This window comes from Pseudoliparis swirei, chromosome 1 (assembly GCF_029220125.1).
Source record: "Pseudoliparis swirei isolate HS2019 ecotype Mariana Trench chromosome 1, NWPU_hadal_v1, whole genome shotgun sequence".
Taxonomy (NCBI): Eukaryota; Metazoa; Chordata; class Actinopteri; order Perciformes; family Liparidae; genus Pseudoliparis; species Pseudoliparis swirei.
Window position 1 is genome coordinate 6,569,779 of NC_079388.1, and position 18,688 is coordinate 6,588,466.

General features: G+C 48.1%; 2 protein-coding genes across 2 annotated transcripts in view; one reads left to right on the forward strand and one right to left on the reverse strand.

The window, feature by feature from the left end:
- The window catches only part of ext1b (exostosin glycosyltransferase 1b), a 101,130-nt gene extending 91,716 nt beyond the window's left edge, over positions 1 to 9,414 (forward strand). Inside the window, exons 8-11 of the mRNA XM_056416021.1 lie at positions 243 to 332; positions 2,570 to 2,730; positions 5,476 to 5,647; positions 6,551 to 9,414. Of these exons, the coding sequence (XP_056271996.1) occupies positions 243 to 332; positions 2,570 to 2,730; positions 5,476 to 5,647; positions 6,551 to 6,736 (609 nt within the window). The 3' untranslated portion in view covers positions 6,737 to 9,414. The remainder of the gene's footprint in view (positions 1 to 242; positions 333 to 2,569; positions 2,731 to 5,475; positions 5,648 to 6,550) is intronic.
- A 2,097-nt stretch (positions 9,415 to 11,511) lies between these two features.
- The window catches only part of med30 (mediator complex subunit 30), a 45,653-nt gene continuing 38,476 nt past the window's right edge, over positions 11,512 to 18,688 (reverse strand). The window contains exon 5 of the mRNA XM_056418880.1: positions 11,512 to 12,118. Coding sequence (XP_056274855.1) covers positions 12,023 to 12,118 — 96 coding nt within the window. The 3' untranslated portion in view covers positions 11,512 to 12,022. The remainder of the gene's footprint in view (positions 12,119 to 18,688) is intronic.

An 18,688-nucleotide genomic window follows, 5' to 3' on the forward strand; every position in this document is an offset into this window, starting at 1 on the left:
GAGCTGCCACGTGGGTGAATAAACACCTCGGCTCTTCGTCTGAAGAAAATACACAGAAAAACATTTAATTAGGAAGGTTTCTTTGTTCCACTTTTCTTCATTTTTTCAGATATTTTGCACAACTTTCAGATCTACATTCGCTCTCTCTGCCTTTCATGTCGTCCAGGCGACCAAATGATGACGAACGGATGTTGTGTGAGGGCGATGGCGTAACCCTTGGTGATCTGTGTGTCCCGGTGCAGGTGATGAGCAGCCGCTTCCTGCCCTACGACACCATCGTGACCGACGCCGTGCTCAGCCTGGACGAGGACACGGTGTTGTCCACCACAGAGGTATGATGTCATATATCTCTCTCTCTCTCTCTCGCTCGCGCTCGCTGCCTCTTCCCTCTCCCGATAGCCGGGTCCTTTGAGACAAAACAAAGATCCAAGCGCTCTCTCTGTCCAAAAAAAACTCTGTGATTGCATTTTCTCTCCATTTTTTGTTTCTCTCTCTCTCTGGTGGTTTCAAGTTATCGCTCCAGAGCTTCATCCTCAAACCACTTAAACTACTCCAACTTTTACTGCCAGCGCCGTACTCTCTCCATCTCTCTCTCTCTCTCTCTCTCTCCATCTCTCTCTCTCAATATCTCTCTCCCTCTCTTTCTCTCTCTCTCCTTTCCCTCATGTTTCGGCACCTGCATTCACTCCGTACCTCCAGAATCCCGTTATGTGCATCTTCTTCTTCTTCTTCTTCCTTTTCTTCTTCTTCTTCTTTTTCTTCTTCCTTTTCTTCCTTCTTCTTCGTCTTCTTCTTCTTCTTCTTTGTTCTATTTTCTTAATTTTCTTCTCGTTCTTCTTCTACTTCTTCTTCTTCCTCCTCCTCCTCCTTCTTCCTCTTCTTCTTGTTCTTATTCATTGTTCTATTTTCTTCATTTTCTTCTCGTTCTTCTTCCTTCTTCTTTTTGTTGTTCTTCTTCTTCATTTCTTGTTCTTGTTCCTTTTCTTTGTTCTATTTTCTTCTCGTTCTTCTTCGTTCTTCTTTTTGTTGTTCTTCTTCTTCATTTCTTGTTCTTGTTCCTTTTCTTTGTTCTTCTTCTTCTTCTTCTTCTTCACGTGTCTTGGCGCAGCACCACAGGGAGCCAGATGCTGCTTTGAACGTTGTAGAATTAGATCTCGTGAAGGATTAAGATGGCAAGGCGGCGCTGGCACTGAGAGAAGAGAAGCCCCCTCCCCCCCCTCTGCCAACCAAACAAATAAACGACCCGTGTTTCACCCGTGGAGGCTTGTTGGATCATGACCATAACCACGTTACAGGAACATCAATGCCAGCGTAGGTCTTTTCCCCGGGCGGTAACACCTCTCCATTGTTCTCCTCTCCCGTTCTCTCACATGAAGCCTCGACGACAACAACGGCTTCTCCCTCCTCCTCAGATCATCTTCCCCCCCCTGAAGTGAAACGGCAATTTCACAATCACAATAAATTACAGTCGGCCGACATCCGGCTCCCTCCGAATGATTTTCCATTTATTTTCCTTCGTTATTTGTCCAATTGTCTTTTTTCTCTCCCAGCGACACTTCCTCTGGATGCCTCTCCCCCCCCGTTTACTGTACCGCCGTTCACCTCTTCCTCCTGCATGGGAAGCCAAAGAGTCAGAGACCCCCCCCCCCCCCCCCAAGCTACAACCGATGTATTGTGTGTGTCCTCCGAGTGTGTTAGACACAAGTGTTCATTAGTGTAAGCGCCCCCCCCCCCCCCCAGCGTGTGAGGGGGAGGCGGTGAGGTGCAGCGAGGCCTTTTTTATGTTGTCATCTAATTATTTGATTGTGTGCTTTGATCGGCGCCACACACACACGCACACACACACGCACACACACACACGCCTGCTGCAGGCGGCTGCTTTGTGTTTGATGAGCCGGCAGTTTGTTTGACTGTGCACTTCCTTTGTCGGCTCTCTCTCCCCCACGAACACAACGTATGCCTCGAATACTACGTTGATCTCTCCACATTTCAAAGGAATGATGTCATGCTATAACTTCTGAGCACCAGAAAGTTTGAATTCTTCAATAAAAGTTATTATCCATTAATCAGAGCAACATTTGAGTTGCCAGGTTGTGGGAAATCCCCCCCGGCTGTTGTTTATCCTGTTTGGTGATAATGCCGTTGCAAATGTTGGCAACACGATCTCATCAGCCTCGAGTCCGTTGGAGAGGAAGTTATGTAAGAGAATCGATTTGGTCCAGATGGGTTAAAGTCATGTTTAGAGATGTTGTTTTAGACACGTTGGGTTATATTGGGTGAAATCTCGACAGCAATGAGTAAATCCAATGCTCTGAAAATCAAATCAAATCTACCTGTGGCCAGCAGGAATGAAACAACCCGTCCAATCACTTTAGAGGGATTTCTCACAACTTGGCAACCACAGTTTAATTGCTCATAATTGAAATAAAGCATTAGCAAGTGAGTTATAACCACGAATAAATTAGTCACACACTGACAAAAACATTAATTGCTTTTTTATTATTATTGTGAAGTGATACAAATGTGTTTCTAATATGTCTGAATTAAATGATGTGCTTTGCGTCTGCAGGTGGACTTCGCCTTCACGGTGTGGCAGAGTTTCCCCGAGCGGCTCGTGGGCTACCCGGCCCGGAGCCACTTCTGGGACAGCAACAAGGAGCGCTGGGGCTACACCTCCAAGTGGACCAACGACTACTCCATGGTGCTGACCGGGGCCGCCATCTACCACAGGTAACCGGACTTTCCCCATTGTGGTCCTCTGATCCGCAGGAGCCCGGGTCCCGGGTCCCTGGTCCCGGGTCCCTGGTCCCTAGTCCCTGGTACCTGGTCCCTGGTCCCTGGTACCTAGTCCCTGGTCCCGGTTCCCTGGTCCCTAGTCCCTGGTCCCGGGTACCTAGTCCCTGGTCCCTGGTTCCCTGGTCCCTAGTCCCTGGTACCTAGTCCCTGGTCCCTGGTACCTGGTCCTGGTACCTGGTCCTGGTCCCTGGTCCTAGTCCTGGTCCCTGGTCCTAGTCCCGGGTCCCTGGTCCCTAGTCCCGGGTCCCTGGTCCCTGGTCCCTGGTCCTGGTCCCTGGTCCTGGTCCCTGGTCCCTGGTCCTGGTCCCTGGTCCCTGGTCCTGGTCCTAGTCCTGGTCCCTGGTCCCTGGTCCCTGGTCCTGGTCCTGGTCCCTAGTCCCTGGTCCCTGGTCCCGGTTCCCTGGTCCCTAGTCCCTGGTCCCTGGTCCTAGTCCCTGGTCCTGGTCCTGGTCCTGGTCCTAGTCCTGGTCCTAGTCCTGGTCCCGGGTCCCTGGTACCTAGTCCTGGTCCTGGTCCTGGTCCCTGGTCCTGGTCCTGGTACCTGGTCCCTGGTCCCTGGTACCTAGTCCTGGTCCTGGTCTCTGGTCCCTGGTCCCGGGTACCTAGTCCCCCTGGTCCCTGGTACCTAGTCCCGGGTCCCTGGTACCTAGTCCCTAGTCCCTGGTCCCGGGTCCCTGGTACCTAGTCCCTGGTCCCTGGTCCCTGGTCCCTGGTACCTAGTCCCTGGTCCCTGGTCCCTAGTCCCTGGTCCCGGGTCCCTGGTACCTAGTCCCTAGTCCCTGGTCCCGGGTACCTAGTCCCTGGTCCCTGGTACCTAGTCCCTAGTCCCTGGTCCCTGGTCCCGGGTCCCTGGTACCTAGTCCTGGTCCCTGGTACCTGGTCCTGGTCCTGGTCCCTGGTACCTGGTCCCTGGTCCCTGGTCCTGGTCCCGGGTCCCTGGTACCTAGTCCCTGGTCCCTAGTCCCTGGTCCCTGGTCCCTGGTACCTAGTCCCTGGTCCCTGGTACCTAGTCCCGGGTCCCTGGTACCTAGTCCCTGGTCCCTGGTCCCTGGTCCCTGGTCCCTGGTCCCTGGTACCTAGTCCCTGGTCCCTGGTACCTAGTCCCTAGTCCCTGGTCCCTAGTCCCTGGTCCCTGGTACCTAGTCCCTGGTCCCTGGTACCTAGTCCCGGGTCCCTGGTACCTAGTCCCGGGTCCCTGGTACCTGGTCCCTGGTACCTAGTCCCTGGTCCCTGGTACCTAGTCCCTGGTACCTAGTCCCGGGTCCCTGGTACCTAGTCCCTGGTCCCTGGTCCCGGGTCCCTGGTACCTAGTCCCTGGTCCCTGGTCCCTGGTACCTAGTCCCGGGTCCCTGGTACCTGGTCCCTAGTCCCTGGTCCCTGGTACCTAGTCCCTGGTCCCTGGTACCTAGTCCCGGGTCCCTGGTACCTAGTCCCGGGTCCCTGGTACCTGGTCCCTGGTCCCTGGTCCCTGGTCCCTGGTACCTAGTCCCTGGTCCCTGGTACCTAGTCCCGGGTCCCTGGTACCTGGTCCCTGGTACCTAGTCCCGGGTCCCTGGTACCTAGTCCCTGGTCCCTGGTACCTAGTCCCGGGTCCCTGGTACCTAGTCCCTGGTACCTAGTCCCGGGTCCCTGGTACCTAGTCCCTGGTACCTAGTCCCGGGTCCCTGGTACCTAGTCCCGGGTCCCTGGTACCTAGTCCCTGGTACCTAGTCCCTGGTCCCTGGTCCCTAGTCCCTAGTCCCTGGTCCCGGGTACCTAGTCCCTGGTACCTAGTCCCTGGTCCCTGGTACCTAGTCCCTGGTACCTAGTCCCGGGTCCCTGGTACCTGGTCCCTGGTACCTAGTCCCTGGTCCCTGGTACCTAGTCCCTGGTACCTAGTCCCTGGTCCCTGGTCCCTGGTCCCTGGTACCTGGTCCCTGGTCCCTGGTACCTGGTCCCTGGTCCCTGGTCCCTGGTACCTAGTCCCTGGTACCTAGTCCCTGGTCCCTGGTCCCTAGTCCCTGGTCCCTGGTACCTAGTCCCGGGTCCCTGGTACCTGGTCCCTGGTCCCTGGTACCTAGTCCCTGGTCCCTGGTACCTAGTCCCTGGTCCCTGGTCCCTAGTCCCTGGTCCCTGGTACCTAGTCCCGGGTCCCTGGTACCTGGTCCCGGGTCCCTGGTCCCTGGTACCTGGTACCTGGTCCCTGGTACCTGGTACCTAGTCCCAGGTCCCTGGTCCCTGGTACCTGGTCCCGGGTCCCTGGTCCTCCTGGTTCCGTGTTGCACCGCCTCAGGTCGTCTGCGGTGCGTTTGGATCCCTCTGAAACGATGTCCAGCTGTCTGCGCCGCGCGGTTCCATCGCTCCTGCGTTTGGTTTGACGTCAGCTTTAATACGGCTTCGCTCGGCCCTGATGGGAGCGGTCCATTAAGCCGGAGTCGGCCAATCACAGCAGCCGCAGGCGTAATCACTTCCGATAACCGGGTCGTTGAATCCCTCCTGGAGCCGGAGCCGTCAGTCCGCTGAGGAACTCGGAGTGGAGCCCGCGGGGCTCCGGCCCGTCAAGGTGTCCCAGGTGTGCGGCGCGTTTGGAACTCGGCACGAATGAGGAAAACACGTCTAAATCTCCACTCGTTTATTCTCACTTCCTGATCCCTTCCACTCCTCTATTCTGACTCCTCCCCCCCTCCCCCTCTCCGCCAGGTACTACCACCACCTGTACACCAACTACTTGCCCTCCAGTCTGAAGGGCATGGTGGACCAGCTGGCCAACTGCGAGGACATCCTGATGAACTTCCTGGTCTCCGCCGTCACCAAGCTGCCGCCCATCAAGGTCACGCAGAAGAAGCAGTACAAGGAGACCATGATGGGCCAGGTAGGAGCCCATCGAGGGCCTCCTTCACTTCTTCACCAGGTTATTTATTCTAGAAGCTCCCGTTCCGCGACACGATGACCTCGTCACTTCCCATCCCCCCTTTTCATCAGAGCTGTGATTCACGTGAAGCCGGCGTTGTCTCCTCCCCCGCCATCGGCGCCGCGGCCTGAACTCTCGCCGCCTTATGAACGTGAATCCGACGTCGTAAATACAGAGTGCGATCCAGCGGACGATTTACGGAGGAGCGTTGCCGTCCCTCGGCGACGGTCACTGAGACCGGACCCCTCCTCCTGGCTCACGGGCCGCGTCCCGATCACATCGGCACCACTCGTTCCAAATAAGCTCACGCCCATTTTTTTTTAAACGAGTACCTGAACGTCGTCTCCCGCGGTCGAATGTTTTGCGTTTAGGTCGTCACGGTAACAGTTATCCATCGCTTTGTCACTATGACATCAGCTGTTCTCCCGTATGTTCGGCTCATTCAATTCAGTTTGTTTTGTAAAGCCCATTATCACAAATTAAGAATTAGCATCCCTGACCTTTGACCTCACATCGGATCAGGAAAAACTCCCGAGAAATAGAAAAAAAACCTTCACGGGGAAAACAATTTAAGAAACCTTGAGGAGAGCAAGAGAGGAGGATCCCTCTGCAGGATGGAGAGAACAATAGATGTCATGTGACCATGTAGTCATCTTTCAGCTGTTCAACGGTCAATGGGACAAACCATTATCTAAAGATCAGCTACACCACAATTTATAATCCTACACGGCGGTTTTCCTCCTAAATTGGACGACATACAAAATCATTTAAAAAACCACAATCTTCCCGCGTGTGAAACGAGGAGCGTGTTTATGAATCTCTAAAGAGCCTCACTTCCTGTATTTCTTCCCGTCTTCCCCACAGTCCTCCAGAGCTTCCCGGTGGGCCGACCCGGACCACTTTGCCCAGCGGCAAACCTGCATGAACAAGTTCGCCAGCTGGTTTGGCGCCATGCCGCTGGTCCACTCCCAGATGAGACTGGACCCCATCCTGTTCAAGGACCAGGTCTCCATCCTGCGCAAGAAGTACCGGGACATCGAGAGGCTCTGACAGGGGGGGGGGGCGCCAGAGAGACTCTGTGGACAGCAGGAGGAGGACGGGCGGCGGCGCGGCTCCGTCGTCCACTCGGCTCGTTGCCAACGACGACAGCGCCGCCGCCGCCGGGATGAACAGGAAGCGAGCAGATGGCGTTGGGATATGAGAAATGCAGAAACGGAAAGCCCGCAAACACAGACGGACTGACGGGGTCGCCCAACGCACGACTGACGACCACGACTCTTGGATAGAATATTTTTTTGTACGACACGAACGCCGCCGACGTTCCTCCGCGCTGTCGGCACGCGGGCAGGACGGTCGACGAGGGAAGGCGTCCACGATCGCAAAACCTGGCAACCCCCCCCCCCCTCCCCTCTTCCTCCCATCATAAATCCTACCGAGCTCCCCGGTCCGCATCGGAGCCCCTGCTTCACGGCCCGGGAGACCCTGTTCGCTGGTCGATTTGATTTCTGTACAAGTCGTCTCTCCGGCGTCGCCGCCGACCGCTCGTCCTCTCCGGGAGGTTTGAAGTCGTCGCTTTAATGTTCGCCGTCCTCCGGGCAGCCGAGGTGAACGGCGTCTGGCTTTATTAAAGCGCCCGACAAGGTTTTTACAGCCGCCCGGTCGATCTTGAAATTGGCTGCTCGGCCATCAACACACACCCTCGAGCCGGGAAACATCCCGCCTTTCCTTTCCTCGGCTCCTTTCCTCGATGTGCTGATTCGGCTATCTGCGTCGCCTGTTATCACGAAGGAAAGAAATCCCATTTTCCTCTCACACTCGCCGAGGCCGTTGTTCTTCGCTCATCTTTTTCTTCTTCTTCTTCACTTACTTTCATCGTCTTTATTTCCCCTTTAAACTGTCTGTGTGTGTGTGTGTGTGTGTGTGTGTGTGTGTGTGTGTGTGTGTGTGTGTGTGTGTGTGTGTGTGTGTGTGTGTGTGTGTGTGTGTGTGTGTGTGTGTGTGTGTGTGTGTGTGTGTGTGTGTGTGTTCAACGGAGGCCGTTTGAGCTCACGTGAAAGAAGCGGCGCGCTTATAGCGGCCTTCCTGTCGAGCTGGCGTTCAGCCACTGTTCAGTGTGTGTGTGTGTGTGTGTGTGTGTGTGTGTGTGTGTGTGTGTGTCTTCGTCATCTGTCATTATCAGCGTCACATTCATCTACGGTTTTAATTTCAAGTTTTATTCTCTCTTTTTTGGTTGTTGATTTGTTCTCATTTTGCTCCACAAATAGTTTATATAAACTGCCACGTGGTCATGTGATCATGCTCATCGGGCTTTGGCGTGTTCTAATCCACACGCTACCAATCCAACGTTTCAGCATGTCGAAGGCAGCAGGACTCTCGGGTTTCGCCTCCTCGTCGCTTTGAACGCCGTCTCCGCCGAGTCCGGAGAGACGTTTCCGATCTGTTTTACCGAGTCGCAAACAAACACAACAACAAACTCAACAATAAACTCAACAACAAACACAACAACAAACTCAACAACAAACACAACAACAAACTCAAACCCATCTCAGATCCCCGCGTCTCTCTCAGCGCTGTACATAGGCACATATTTATTTTTTTGAGAAATACGAAAACGAAAGCGTCGACGCTGTGCGGCGCGAGGCCGAGGGGAGCTGACGGTGTTCATCCGGTTCATCTTCCGCACGCCGTGCACATTAACACACAGAAGACGGCGGTGGCTCTGCGGCTCGTGGTTACCGTGGTTATGGTTTCCTCCCCCGCGAGAGACGTGACATGAAGTTTGGTTTTAACTCTGAGCGATCGCGTCCTCCAGCGCTCCGCGATTGGATCGGGAAGCACAATCTCGGCTCGGGAGTCAAATTGCCGAGTCCCAATAAAGACGCCGCCGACTGACGCGCCGCGAAATAATAAGCAGATGGGTCCTCTGAAGCTGATGGAAACATTTTCAGCTGTAACACCCCCCCCCCCACACACACACACACACACCACACACACACATGCGTTACAATAATGGGTCTGAGTTGTGTTTAAATTGCCTCTCTGGAAAACTGGTCTCAGGTCAGCGGGGAGAGGAGGAGAGGAGAGGAGAGGAGTCCAGAGCCCGAGACATTATTTACCCTCTGGAAGTTTATTTGGTTCCTCCATCATCCTCCGTCATTTGATCGGACGGGGAACATTATGCAAGTTCTCATCGTGTGCTTGGAAGTCCGACGAAAAAAGGAGGTTCACCCCAAATATGCCGGGCAGTTTGGTGTTTACGGCGGCGACGTGTGTGTGTGTGTGTGTGTGCGTGTGTGTGTGTGTGTGTGTGCGTGTGCGTGCTGTAAACTCGTCTGTTCTTGATTTGTGCCTTCTTATCAACGTGTGCGTTCTCCACATGCCGAGCGCCGTCTGTCCAGGACTCATCCCCCCCCCCCCTCTCATACACTGGATGAGTCGCCGCCTCCACGTCCCGTATTATAAGCGCCGCGCTTTCTCCTCCTTTGGACACGGTTGCCGAGGCAACAACGTATGACCACTTCCTGTCTGGGATTTATTTATCAGCGAATTGGCCACATCGCTTTCACCAATCGGCAGCCGGTCGTGTCCGTCGGCCCCGATGCCTTCTCCTCCCTCCGACCTTGTAATTAACAGAAGACTTTTATAGAGGTCACAAATGAAATAGATAAATGCCAATTTTGTAAGAATGATTTATAAAAAAATAAAAATAAACTCATATTTGATGATAACTGCATCGCCTTGTCCCATTTATTCATTTTAATAGACTGTGTTTCCATTTGGAAGACCTCGAGGTTTAAGAAATGTCATATAACAGCCATAAAGAAATGTCCTAAAAAAGTATATTCGTATATAGTATGTCTTAAAATAGCATAATGTATCCTCGTGATGAATTATTGTTCCCAAACCGGCGCTCTGCAACGAACACATGAGGCGTCCTGCCGGATGTCTTCGTGAACAATAAACCATAAAGAGACGTCGCCGGTCCGGAGGTTCTAGTCCCGCCTCCCGGAGGTCCACAAAGGGAAACCTTTGTTAAGAGTTCCGAGGCCACGGAGTGGGAGGAGGAGAACCGGAGCCGTTGGACTAAAGGAGGCGCGGGTCGTTGCTTTGTCAGAGCACCTGAAGAGAGACGTGCACAGACCTGTTCGGGCCTGGCTTCTCCCACTGGCCACGCCCCCTTTTGTGCAGAGACAAATGAACCTTCGATATCGCGGCGTTGTTCAATAACTCAACGCCAAACAGGCAAATGTCAACATCGTTATGAAGTGTAATTAATAAGGAATGGTAATGCTACAAATAATGAATTATATGATCCATTATCATATTTATAATATATATTTATTTATTATAGCAGATCAATTTCCACATGACTCCCACAAACACTATTATTTTTTCGTATAAGACAATATTTTCACGGTGTGGGCGACAAATACAACGTAATACAAATCCAGATTATTAAAGGAAATCGGGAAAACGCTGAGTTTGATTAATATGCAAACGATCGTTGTGTTTGAAGGAATTCCTTCATCTTAAATGTTATTTAATCTTTATATTTATAGGAAGGAAGGAAGGAAGGACCAGGAGACCAAGGTCAACTCGACATTCACGGTAAACACATTCAATCGGTCCAGATCGGGAGCAAGGTTTTTTTTTTAGAAGTTAGTGGAAAGATCCACGTGACACAACATCCCGGTTTTCAAAATAAGATGTCGACAAATCATATCCTTGTATGGAAATAAGATTAAATAAGTCATACTCACATTGAGTATAAAATGTCAAGAAAATAACTATCTTCTTCTTCATCATCACTTGAGACGGTGTACCGTGTACTGTCTACTGTGTGTGTACCGTCTACTTTGTACTGTCTATCGTGTAGTCTACTTTGTACTGCCTACCAGCTACCGTGTACCGTTAACCGTTAACCGTGTACTGTCTACCGTGTACTGTCTACCGTGTAGCGTCTACCGTGTACCGCGCACTGTGTACTGCATTGATTTGATTTTACTCTCTCTTCTCCGACTCTTCGTCTGTCCTCTCCCTGAGGACGATACCCTCACTACACATCTTAGACGTGACCCCGGCTCCGCTCTGAATTATTAAACACACACATAGACGACGATATTCTCTTGCATATCCGACCCTCTGTGCCATGTTAGTGTTCATGTCTGCACACGTATCTTCATTTTAAGCTCATGTTTCATGTTTGAATTGAATGACGTCCTTTATGAATCCTTCTTTTTCCTTTCTCATCTTTTAAATGAGTGCTTCCTTTAAAATGTGCGATCGTGTTTTTTTTTTTTTTTTTACGGAGACAATAACTTCCCACAAACCGAATTAGCATGAATTAATTTATTAATTTCAAATTCGGGAGTTAGTATTATTCTGTTCCCACAGGATCTAGACTGATGAATCTGTTGCAGATCGACAAATCAGGAGATATTATCTTATTATATGGTGATAACCAATAATAAAAATGCCACCGTAGGTTTGACGTCATTTCAGTGTCACCCGTTACATTATGTGACCACTAGAGGGCACTGACAAAAAAAGGCCGGAGAATCAATATCAACTTAGTTTGTTTAAGTTACGATCGCTGGTAAATAAATAAATAAATATATATATATATATATGAATATATAATAGTTGTTAGAATGTAATAAATACGGTCAGAAAACAAGACAGACAGCGGCGTACAGAAACCACAGCACAACAGCGTTAAAAAATCACAGCAAAATTTATAGTTGAGCAGAATCCTTAACAAGGCATCGTATAGATGAGTTTACATATTACATCAAAGTTTAAAAAAGCAAACAAATATAGCAAGAATAAGTGTACATCTTTATTATTGAAGTGTTTAGGGGTCGTATAAAAGCTTTTAATATATATTTAGGGCTTCAAACAGATACTAAGAAAATTGGCAGAATTTCAGGATTAAATAGAATAAGAGTTCCTGGGTTGGTGCCTACTAATATATACAACATAATATATCAACTCATCAGGTTAATTTAACTTAAAGTTGATTGAAATGCAGAATATCGAGGTCGATGGTACCCCACGATGATGCCGCCTGCACCCTCCCGCCGTCTCCCTCCCCACAGTTTTATTTCGTCTTGATGGTTCTCCTCTCGTTTTTCATCTATCGTTTCATGTCTTCTGGAAACGGGTTGATATTGCCAATGTCCCAATTTCTTCTTTCAAGTGCCGCCTCAGCCAGCCTGTGGTACCCTGTCACACGGCCAGTTAATGACCGAATCATCCCCGCCATTGTTTATAGCGAGAGTGAGTGTGTGAATGTGTGTGTGTGTGTGTGTGTGTGTGTGTGTGTGTGTGTGTGTCTCAGCTCCTGACAGCCAGCATGGAGTTGATTTCCCAGATGAGGTTGCGGAGTTGGTCCATGATCTGCTTCAACTGCTGGTTCTTCTGCTTCAGCTTCTGCAGGAAAAATGACAAAAACAGAAGAAAAAAACATATTAAGATGGAAAAATTAATATAAAAATCAGTGTGTTTTTGTCTACTTTCAACAATAAAAGTAAAGGTTGCAAAAGGTCAACCAGCCGACAGATCTAAGCTCCTACACTGAGCTTCTAAACAAGCTCGACGTTGGCATCGCGCCATCAAAGCAGCATAAACTTCACACCTCCGAAGACACGTAATCTCGTTCCTAATGACTCTTGTCGTTTTGCTGCTGGTGTGGGAATATTAACCGGGAAGATTCTGTTTCCTCATCTTCAAATGTAGTATTAGTCCAAGTTCTCCTGAACCCAAGTGAGAACATACAGGTTGTATTCACACGAAACTGAGAGTTCAGGGTCGTGTCATTGTTGTACGGCGTTAAGATGTTTGAGTGGTGTGAGGCATCACTTGTGAGACTTAAAGTTCTCCATCTTTACCTTCGCATTGAAAATGCGGAAGGTTATGTTTTGATCGCCGTGTATTTATTTATTTATTTGTATGCGTGTTATTCGCATAACAAAAAAAGTTTTAAACCGAATCGCATGAAATTTGGTGGGATGATTGGTTATTATCTGGGGACCATTTTATTAGATTTTGGGATCGATCGGGTCAAAGGTCAAGGTCATGGATAGCTCAAAATCTTCTTTTTACCATAGCACGGTCAATTTTTATCCAATTGGCATGCAACTAATGCCAACATGTTCATAATTCAATGCCCAATCTTGTGATATGAGAAGGTATGCGCTCTACCGAGTGCCCGTTCTAGTTAAATATGAGTTTGGCAAAAACACGTTCTAACTGCCATGGAAAGTACAGGCTGATGTAACGTCGTTTGACTCGCTGCAGGGGCCAGATGGAAGGTCAGGAAGCACCGAGGTCGTGGGGAGGGGGGGATCAGTCTGAAGATCAATGGCAAAACATCCTTGGACCAAAAATGGTGGATCGACTGACCAAGAACATAAAAAATGTAAATATATTCGTGACCAATTTCTAAAGAAACCTCAATAGGAGCGATTAGGCCCGGGGGGCCGAGAGCCAGAGAGACGGCATGAGTCAAAGTACAGAGACGGACTAATGGACTGATGACTTATTTAAGGGGTTTATTGACAGTAAAAAAAAAAAGAGACCAAAAAATATCTATATAAATAATACCTGCGTTAGTTATCCTTCGTACAATATGCGCTGAAGATCAGTAGAAGCCACATGTCACTGTATTTGTTTCCTCACACAATAAAACAAAGCCTCCCCTCCCCCCACCTCGAAGTACTTTCCTTCGTCTTCATCAATCCCGGCCTCAGGTGCTCCAAACGCCCCGACCCCCCCGCTGAGGGCTTCTTTGACCACCGGTTGCCTCTGAATACGCTTCAAAGATCTCAGAGTCAACAGCTGCCGTGGACCAAAGTGCCCCCCCCCCCCCACACACACACACACACAAACAGGAGTCGCTGTTGCTGCTGTACGACAAGAACAAGAACAGGTACGAGCCGCCTTTGAACAGGTAAACTCACGGGACACGTATGTTTGAAGGTTTCGGGGCAAATGTAGCAGCAGCAGTGCATCACGGCTACGTCCTGATGGATAGATAGCCACAGAGAGAGGGGGGGGGGGCTCACTCAGGAGCTACTGTATCTGCAGTGCAGTGAAATCTATTAAGATTAAATCCATCTCTGTAACACTCTCTCCTTTAGCCATGACTAATTACCAGATATTCTTTGGCGTGGATAACACCGTGAGCGCTCTCACACACACAGCTCCTCTAATGCGACTGTTTAGCCGATTGTCCTTGAAGATATTCCAGTGGAACATTTGGAGGCCTTCCAGCCGCTCCCTCGCTCTCTCTCTCTCTGGGGGGGTCTCGCTGCCTCACAAGGTCATTAATACAAACACGTTTTAAACAATTACGCAACACTTTTCCTCTTCTTCTATTTTTAACGGCGGGATTATTCTTATTATTATTTTTTACATGAAGTGTTTTTTTCCAAAGCCGCAACGAGTGGATTTGAGCTTCAACGACAACATTTGCAACTCGTGATTTCTGTTTCATCCACGAAATTCCACTCTGCTTTGAAACAAGACGTGTAATTCCACATTTTCCACAGTGGGAGCGCCGCAGCGGCGTCTTCACGGCACATTCATTAAAAGAAAAAAGGCTCGCTGGCATATCTTGATGAATGAATAAAGAGACCTCTGTAATCACCGAAATTATTCCGCAACCTCGGGGAGGTGCGATGCCATTCATAACCTCGTGATTAGAGTAACGCTAATCCTTCACACCTATAATGTAATGTTTCGCCCAAAAGAAAGGAAACGCAGCCGAGACGAGCCGCTCTAAAGCGCCGGCTCCTGTTGGTTGAGGATGAGGCTTCTACGCAGACACCAGGGGACGACTTTACAGATGTTTTAGGGGGACCTTTTATTCCCCACTGACTGAAATCCAGGGGTTTTAAAAAAATATTTGGGGGAACTTTTTTTAACTTGTGAAATAACATTTAAACTTTGTTCAAAAATAATAAATATACGTATTTAGGCTTACAGTTAGCAATTGTCATAAAAATGGCAATAATAAGACTATCAGGCAGTATTCTACTGGCTCAAAGTTAAATAATCATATTACATGTCATTCTTATTTCTTTGTGGTTGTTTATTATTACAACTATTAACAATTATAACTTATTTCTTAATTTTCTTATAAAAAATAATTATATATATTTTGTTGTTGTGTGAACCTACCTAGTACAGGCCATACAGACAGGACACACAACAAAAAAACTAAAATAAAATAAAATGATCGAATCGTCCATATCAGGGGCAACATTATATTTCTTAGGGGCGGTTTTCCCTCTAGCCTCGTCTATTCCCGACGCAGACACAACGACGTCTCTTCGCCCGCTACTCGCACAACAACGTGTTGATGCCTTTTAGATCCGTGTGTAGGCCTCTCCCGACCGACTGCTCCGCTGGCCGGTCAACAGCTCTTGAAAAGTAAACGAGCGCCGTCTGAGCTCGCGTGTCCTCCGGCCCTGCTGGCAGACTGGCAGGCGGCCTCCGGCTCCACGGAACCTGGGAACGCTGGCGGCCGCCGGAGGAGCGAGTGGAGGCGAGCACAGTGACCCGAGATGGAGTGGAAATGGAGCCGCAGTGGTGTGTGTGTGTGTGTGTGTGGGTGTGTGTGGCTGCACTGGACAATCTCTGCCTGTTTGTATTTGTGCATCACTCTGTGTTGAGGGATTCAATCCATTACACCGGTACTGGTGCCAGAGCGGACCTGATTAAGTGGACTGGGCCTCGGCCAGGAGCGACGGGTCCACAGCCGAGCACGGTGCTGCCCGCGGTACTGCAAATAATCAATTAACTAATTGACTATGTTGGACCGTTTTTTTACAAACTTATTCTAATTTCTAAGTCTATGAAATATAGAAAATGTCCCAATAAACCAGCGGTCCCCAACAACCGGGCCGCAGACTGGTACTGGTTCGTCTTTGTAGAGAAGAAGAAGAAGAAGAAGAAGAAAATAGAACAAAGAATAAGAACAAGAAATTAAGAAGAACAACAACAATAAAGAACAAATGGTCTTCAAACGACTTTTCGGTTCGTCCGATCGACCAAAACATCAAAACATTCAACTTACAGTCACAAGAAAGAGGAAAAGCATCAAATATTCACACTTTTTGAAAAGTTTTCATAAAATTTGTTTTTAAATCTCTAAAGATTGAGTCAGGAAATGTTGTTGATGTTTTGTCTGGAGGGTGTGTGTGTGTGTGTGTGTGTGTGTGTGTTAAACGAAGGTCATGTGAATGCACAGTGTGCGGCTGCAGGACGCTCCCAGTGCTCCCAGCACATCTGGCCAGAGGTCAAAGTGAGAGCCGTCTCTCAAAGTGTTTCGTTGTAAGCCAACTCGGTGTCGTGGACAGAAGTCGCAGGTACTTTGTTTGTTGGACAGAGTTTTGGAAAACTGCCATCATCGTGTTGGCAGAGGAGCGGGGTCAAAACCAAATGTGACCTCAGTCCCTAGAACTGAAGCTGAGCAGCAGCTGGAAATCACTTCTGACTCACGGAAGAACAGAGTCTTAGAAAGAAAAAAAATTACACATATAGATATAACTAGAGTTTATGATTTGTTTGTTTTTTACAATTTAAACGGTTCTTCAATACCATCACGCCAAGTTTATGTAAAAATGTAACATTTTGAAAAAATCCTTTTCTTAATTCTTCCGCTTTTGTTTGTCTTCTGTTAAAGAAACTGAGCTGGACATATTTCATACTCAGACAACAGTTAAGAAAAATGTGATCGACATTTTATATGATATAGTGCGGTAATCTGAAAGTAGTTTCATCAACTAAGAAGTTGAAGAGATTTGATGCGTTTGAATAAGCCTCTTTATTTCTGAAGAACACAGACGTTTGAAGACGTCACCTCCTCGATAACTTATTTGTTTTTCTTTAATGAAGTGTTCACTTCTATTTTTATTTTTCAAAGACGTTTGAAGACTTCACCTTCTAGATAAATTATTTATTTTTCTTTAATTAAAAATGTTCACTTCTATTTCTATCGTTTTAATTTTACAGACTAATTAATTTGTCAAATTCATTGTAGGATTGATCGATGGTGGAAATGTTATTTTTAATAATGTTTGTCCCCTGTTATAAAGCGTCTTTGTGTACTTAGAAAAGCGCTATAGAAGTCTAAATTATTATTAGGGTCCGAGCGACAGACGAAGTCTGTCCGAGAGGACCCTATTGAAATTGTTAGGGGTATTATTATTCTTCTTCTGGATTTTTATTTTAGAACATTGGGGGCATATTGGGGGTATGTATCATATCCCAAAACTCACCAAATTTGGCAAGCTTGTCAGGCTTGGTGAAAATAGACGGATGACACCGTCCTCGAAATTCGACTTTCAAAAATTGCTCTCTAGCGCCACCTGGAAATTTGACCGGCGACGCCCCTCACCCAGTATGGTCAAATGACTAGCTTTTATTTTTCCCAAGTCCACTTGGACCTGCTCTACAAAAAAGCCTCTCAGGACCCTAAGCTCCGCGTACTTAAATTTTCCGCCATATTTTTTTTGGTGAAAAACACATCAGTGGCGTTTGCTCCGACATACGGGGTCCAATTAAAACCAAACCTATTGGAGATAATGATTATGGAAGCTATATCATCTAAGATCTATCATCTTTTTCCAAATATATTATTGTGCTAAGCATCTATGGCGAACGAACATTTTAGGGGCGTGTCCTGTTTTGTAATGCTCATAACTTCAACACTATTGGGAGAAAAAAATAACAGACTGTCAGGATATGTGCAGAAGGGAGCCTGAAACATTCACAGCAAATTTCGTGCAATTTGAACCGTAGGGGGCGCTACAATAATTCACCAAAGTTGGCCGTTTTTGGCTTGATTTGGCCCTTTTCCACTTTTTCCCCATCGATTATTTCTCCCACAAAACGCCAACAGAATCGGCTAAAAATCAGTTTTATAGAATCTCAAGACTTGAATAATGAACACTGTGGAAAAAAACGGACTTTTCGTCGGTAGGAAATTTACGTTTTTTTACTGCCAATAATTTTTTAGTTTCTGTGATTTCTTTATGTTAAAAACTATTACTTAATCTCATCCAATACTTCCCCAAAAAATCATGTGTGATGCTAGTCAAGGCCTGAACACATTCACATGAAGAAACAAGCACATTTCTTCCAGGAACACCTATTGATAAGTAAAATAACCACATTTTTCTGCCCAAAATAATGTGAGCTCCTACGGCTGCCTGTAAACCAGCTGGCTCATAGCTCACCATCATAAGTGTTGGTCTGGACACCTGGAGATGCGTGTTCGATTCCAAGACAAGGCAGCTTTTTTTCATCACTTTTTTTTTACATTGAATTTACATGAGGTGATCTATACTTCACGTAGGGACACACGACGCATGAATATGTTCACGTAGTTAAAGCGCCACCTAGTGGCTCAACTGGACTTCCTTCAGTCCGCCCCAAATTTGTTTGACTAGCCCGTTATTTAGAATGGAATAAGAACTCTCTCTCTCTTTTCTCTCTTCTCTCTCTCTCCTCTCTCTTTCTCTCTCTTCTCTCTGTCTCCTCTCTCTTCTCTCTCCTCTCTCTCCCTCTCTCTACTGCCCTCCTCGCTGGTCTGATACGGATCCGTATTGCCCTCTTACGTCATTTTCAAAATGAGCTATATTGATAGACAGCCAAGAGCAGTGGTCCTCAAACTACGGCTGCCTGTAAATCAGCTGGCTCATAGCTCAACAAGATAAGTGTTGGTCTGGACACCTGGAGATGCGTGTTCGATTCCAAGACAAGACAGCTTTTTTTCATCACTTTTTTTTTTTACATTGAATTTACATGACGTGGTCTATACTTCACGTAGGGACACATGACGCATGAATATGTTCACGTAGTTAAAGCGCCACCTAGTGGCTGAACTGGACTTTGTCGAATCCGCCCCAAACTTGTCACGCTCGTTACAAGTCACGGCCCGAGTCGAGTCCGACCGGCGCGCCCGGGTCCTCGGCGCCGGCTCCCCCGACCGGC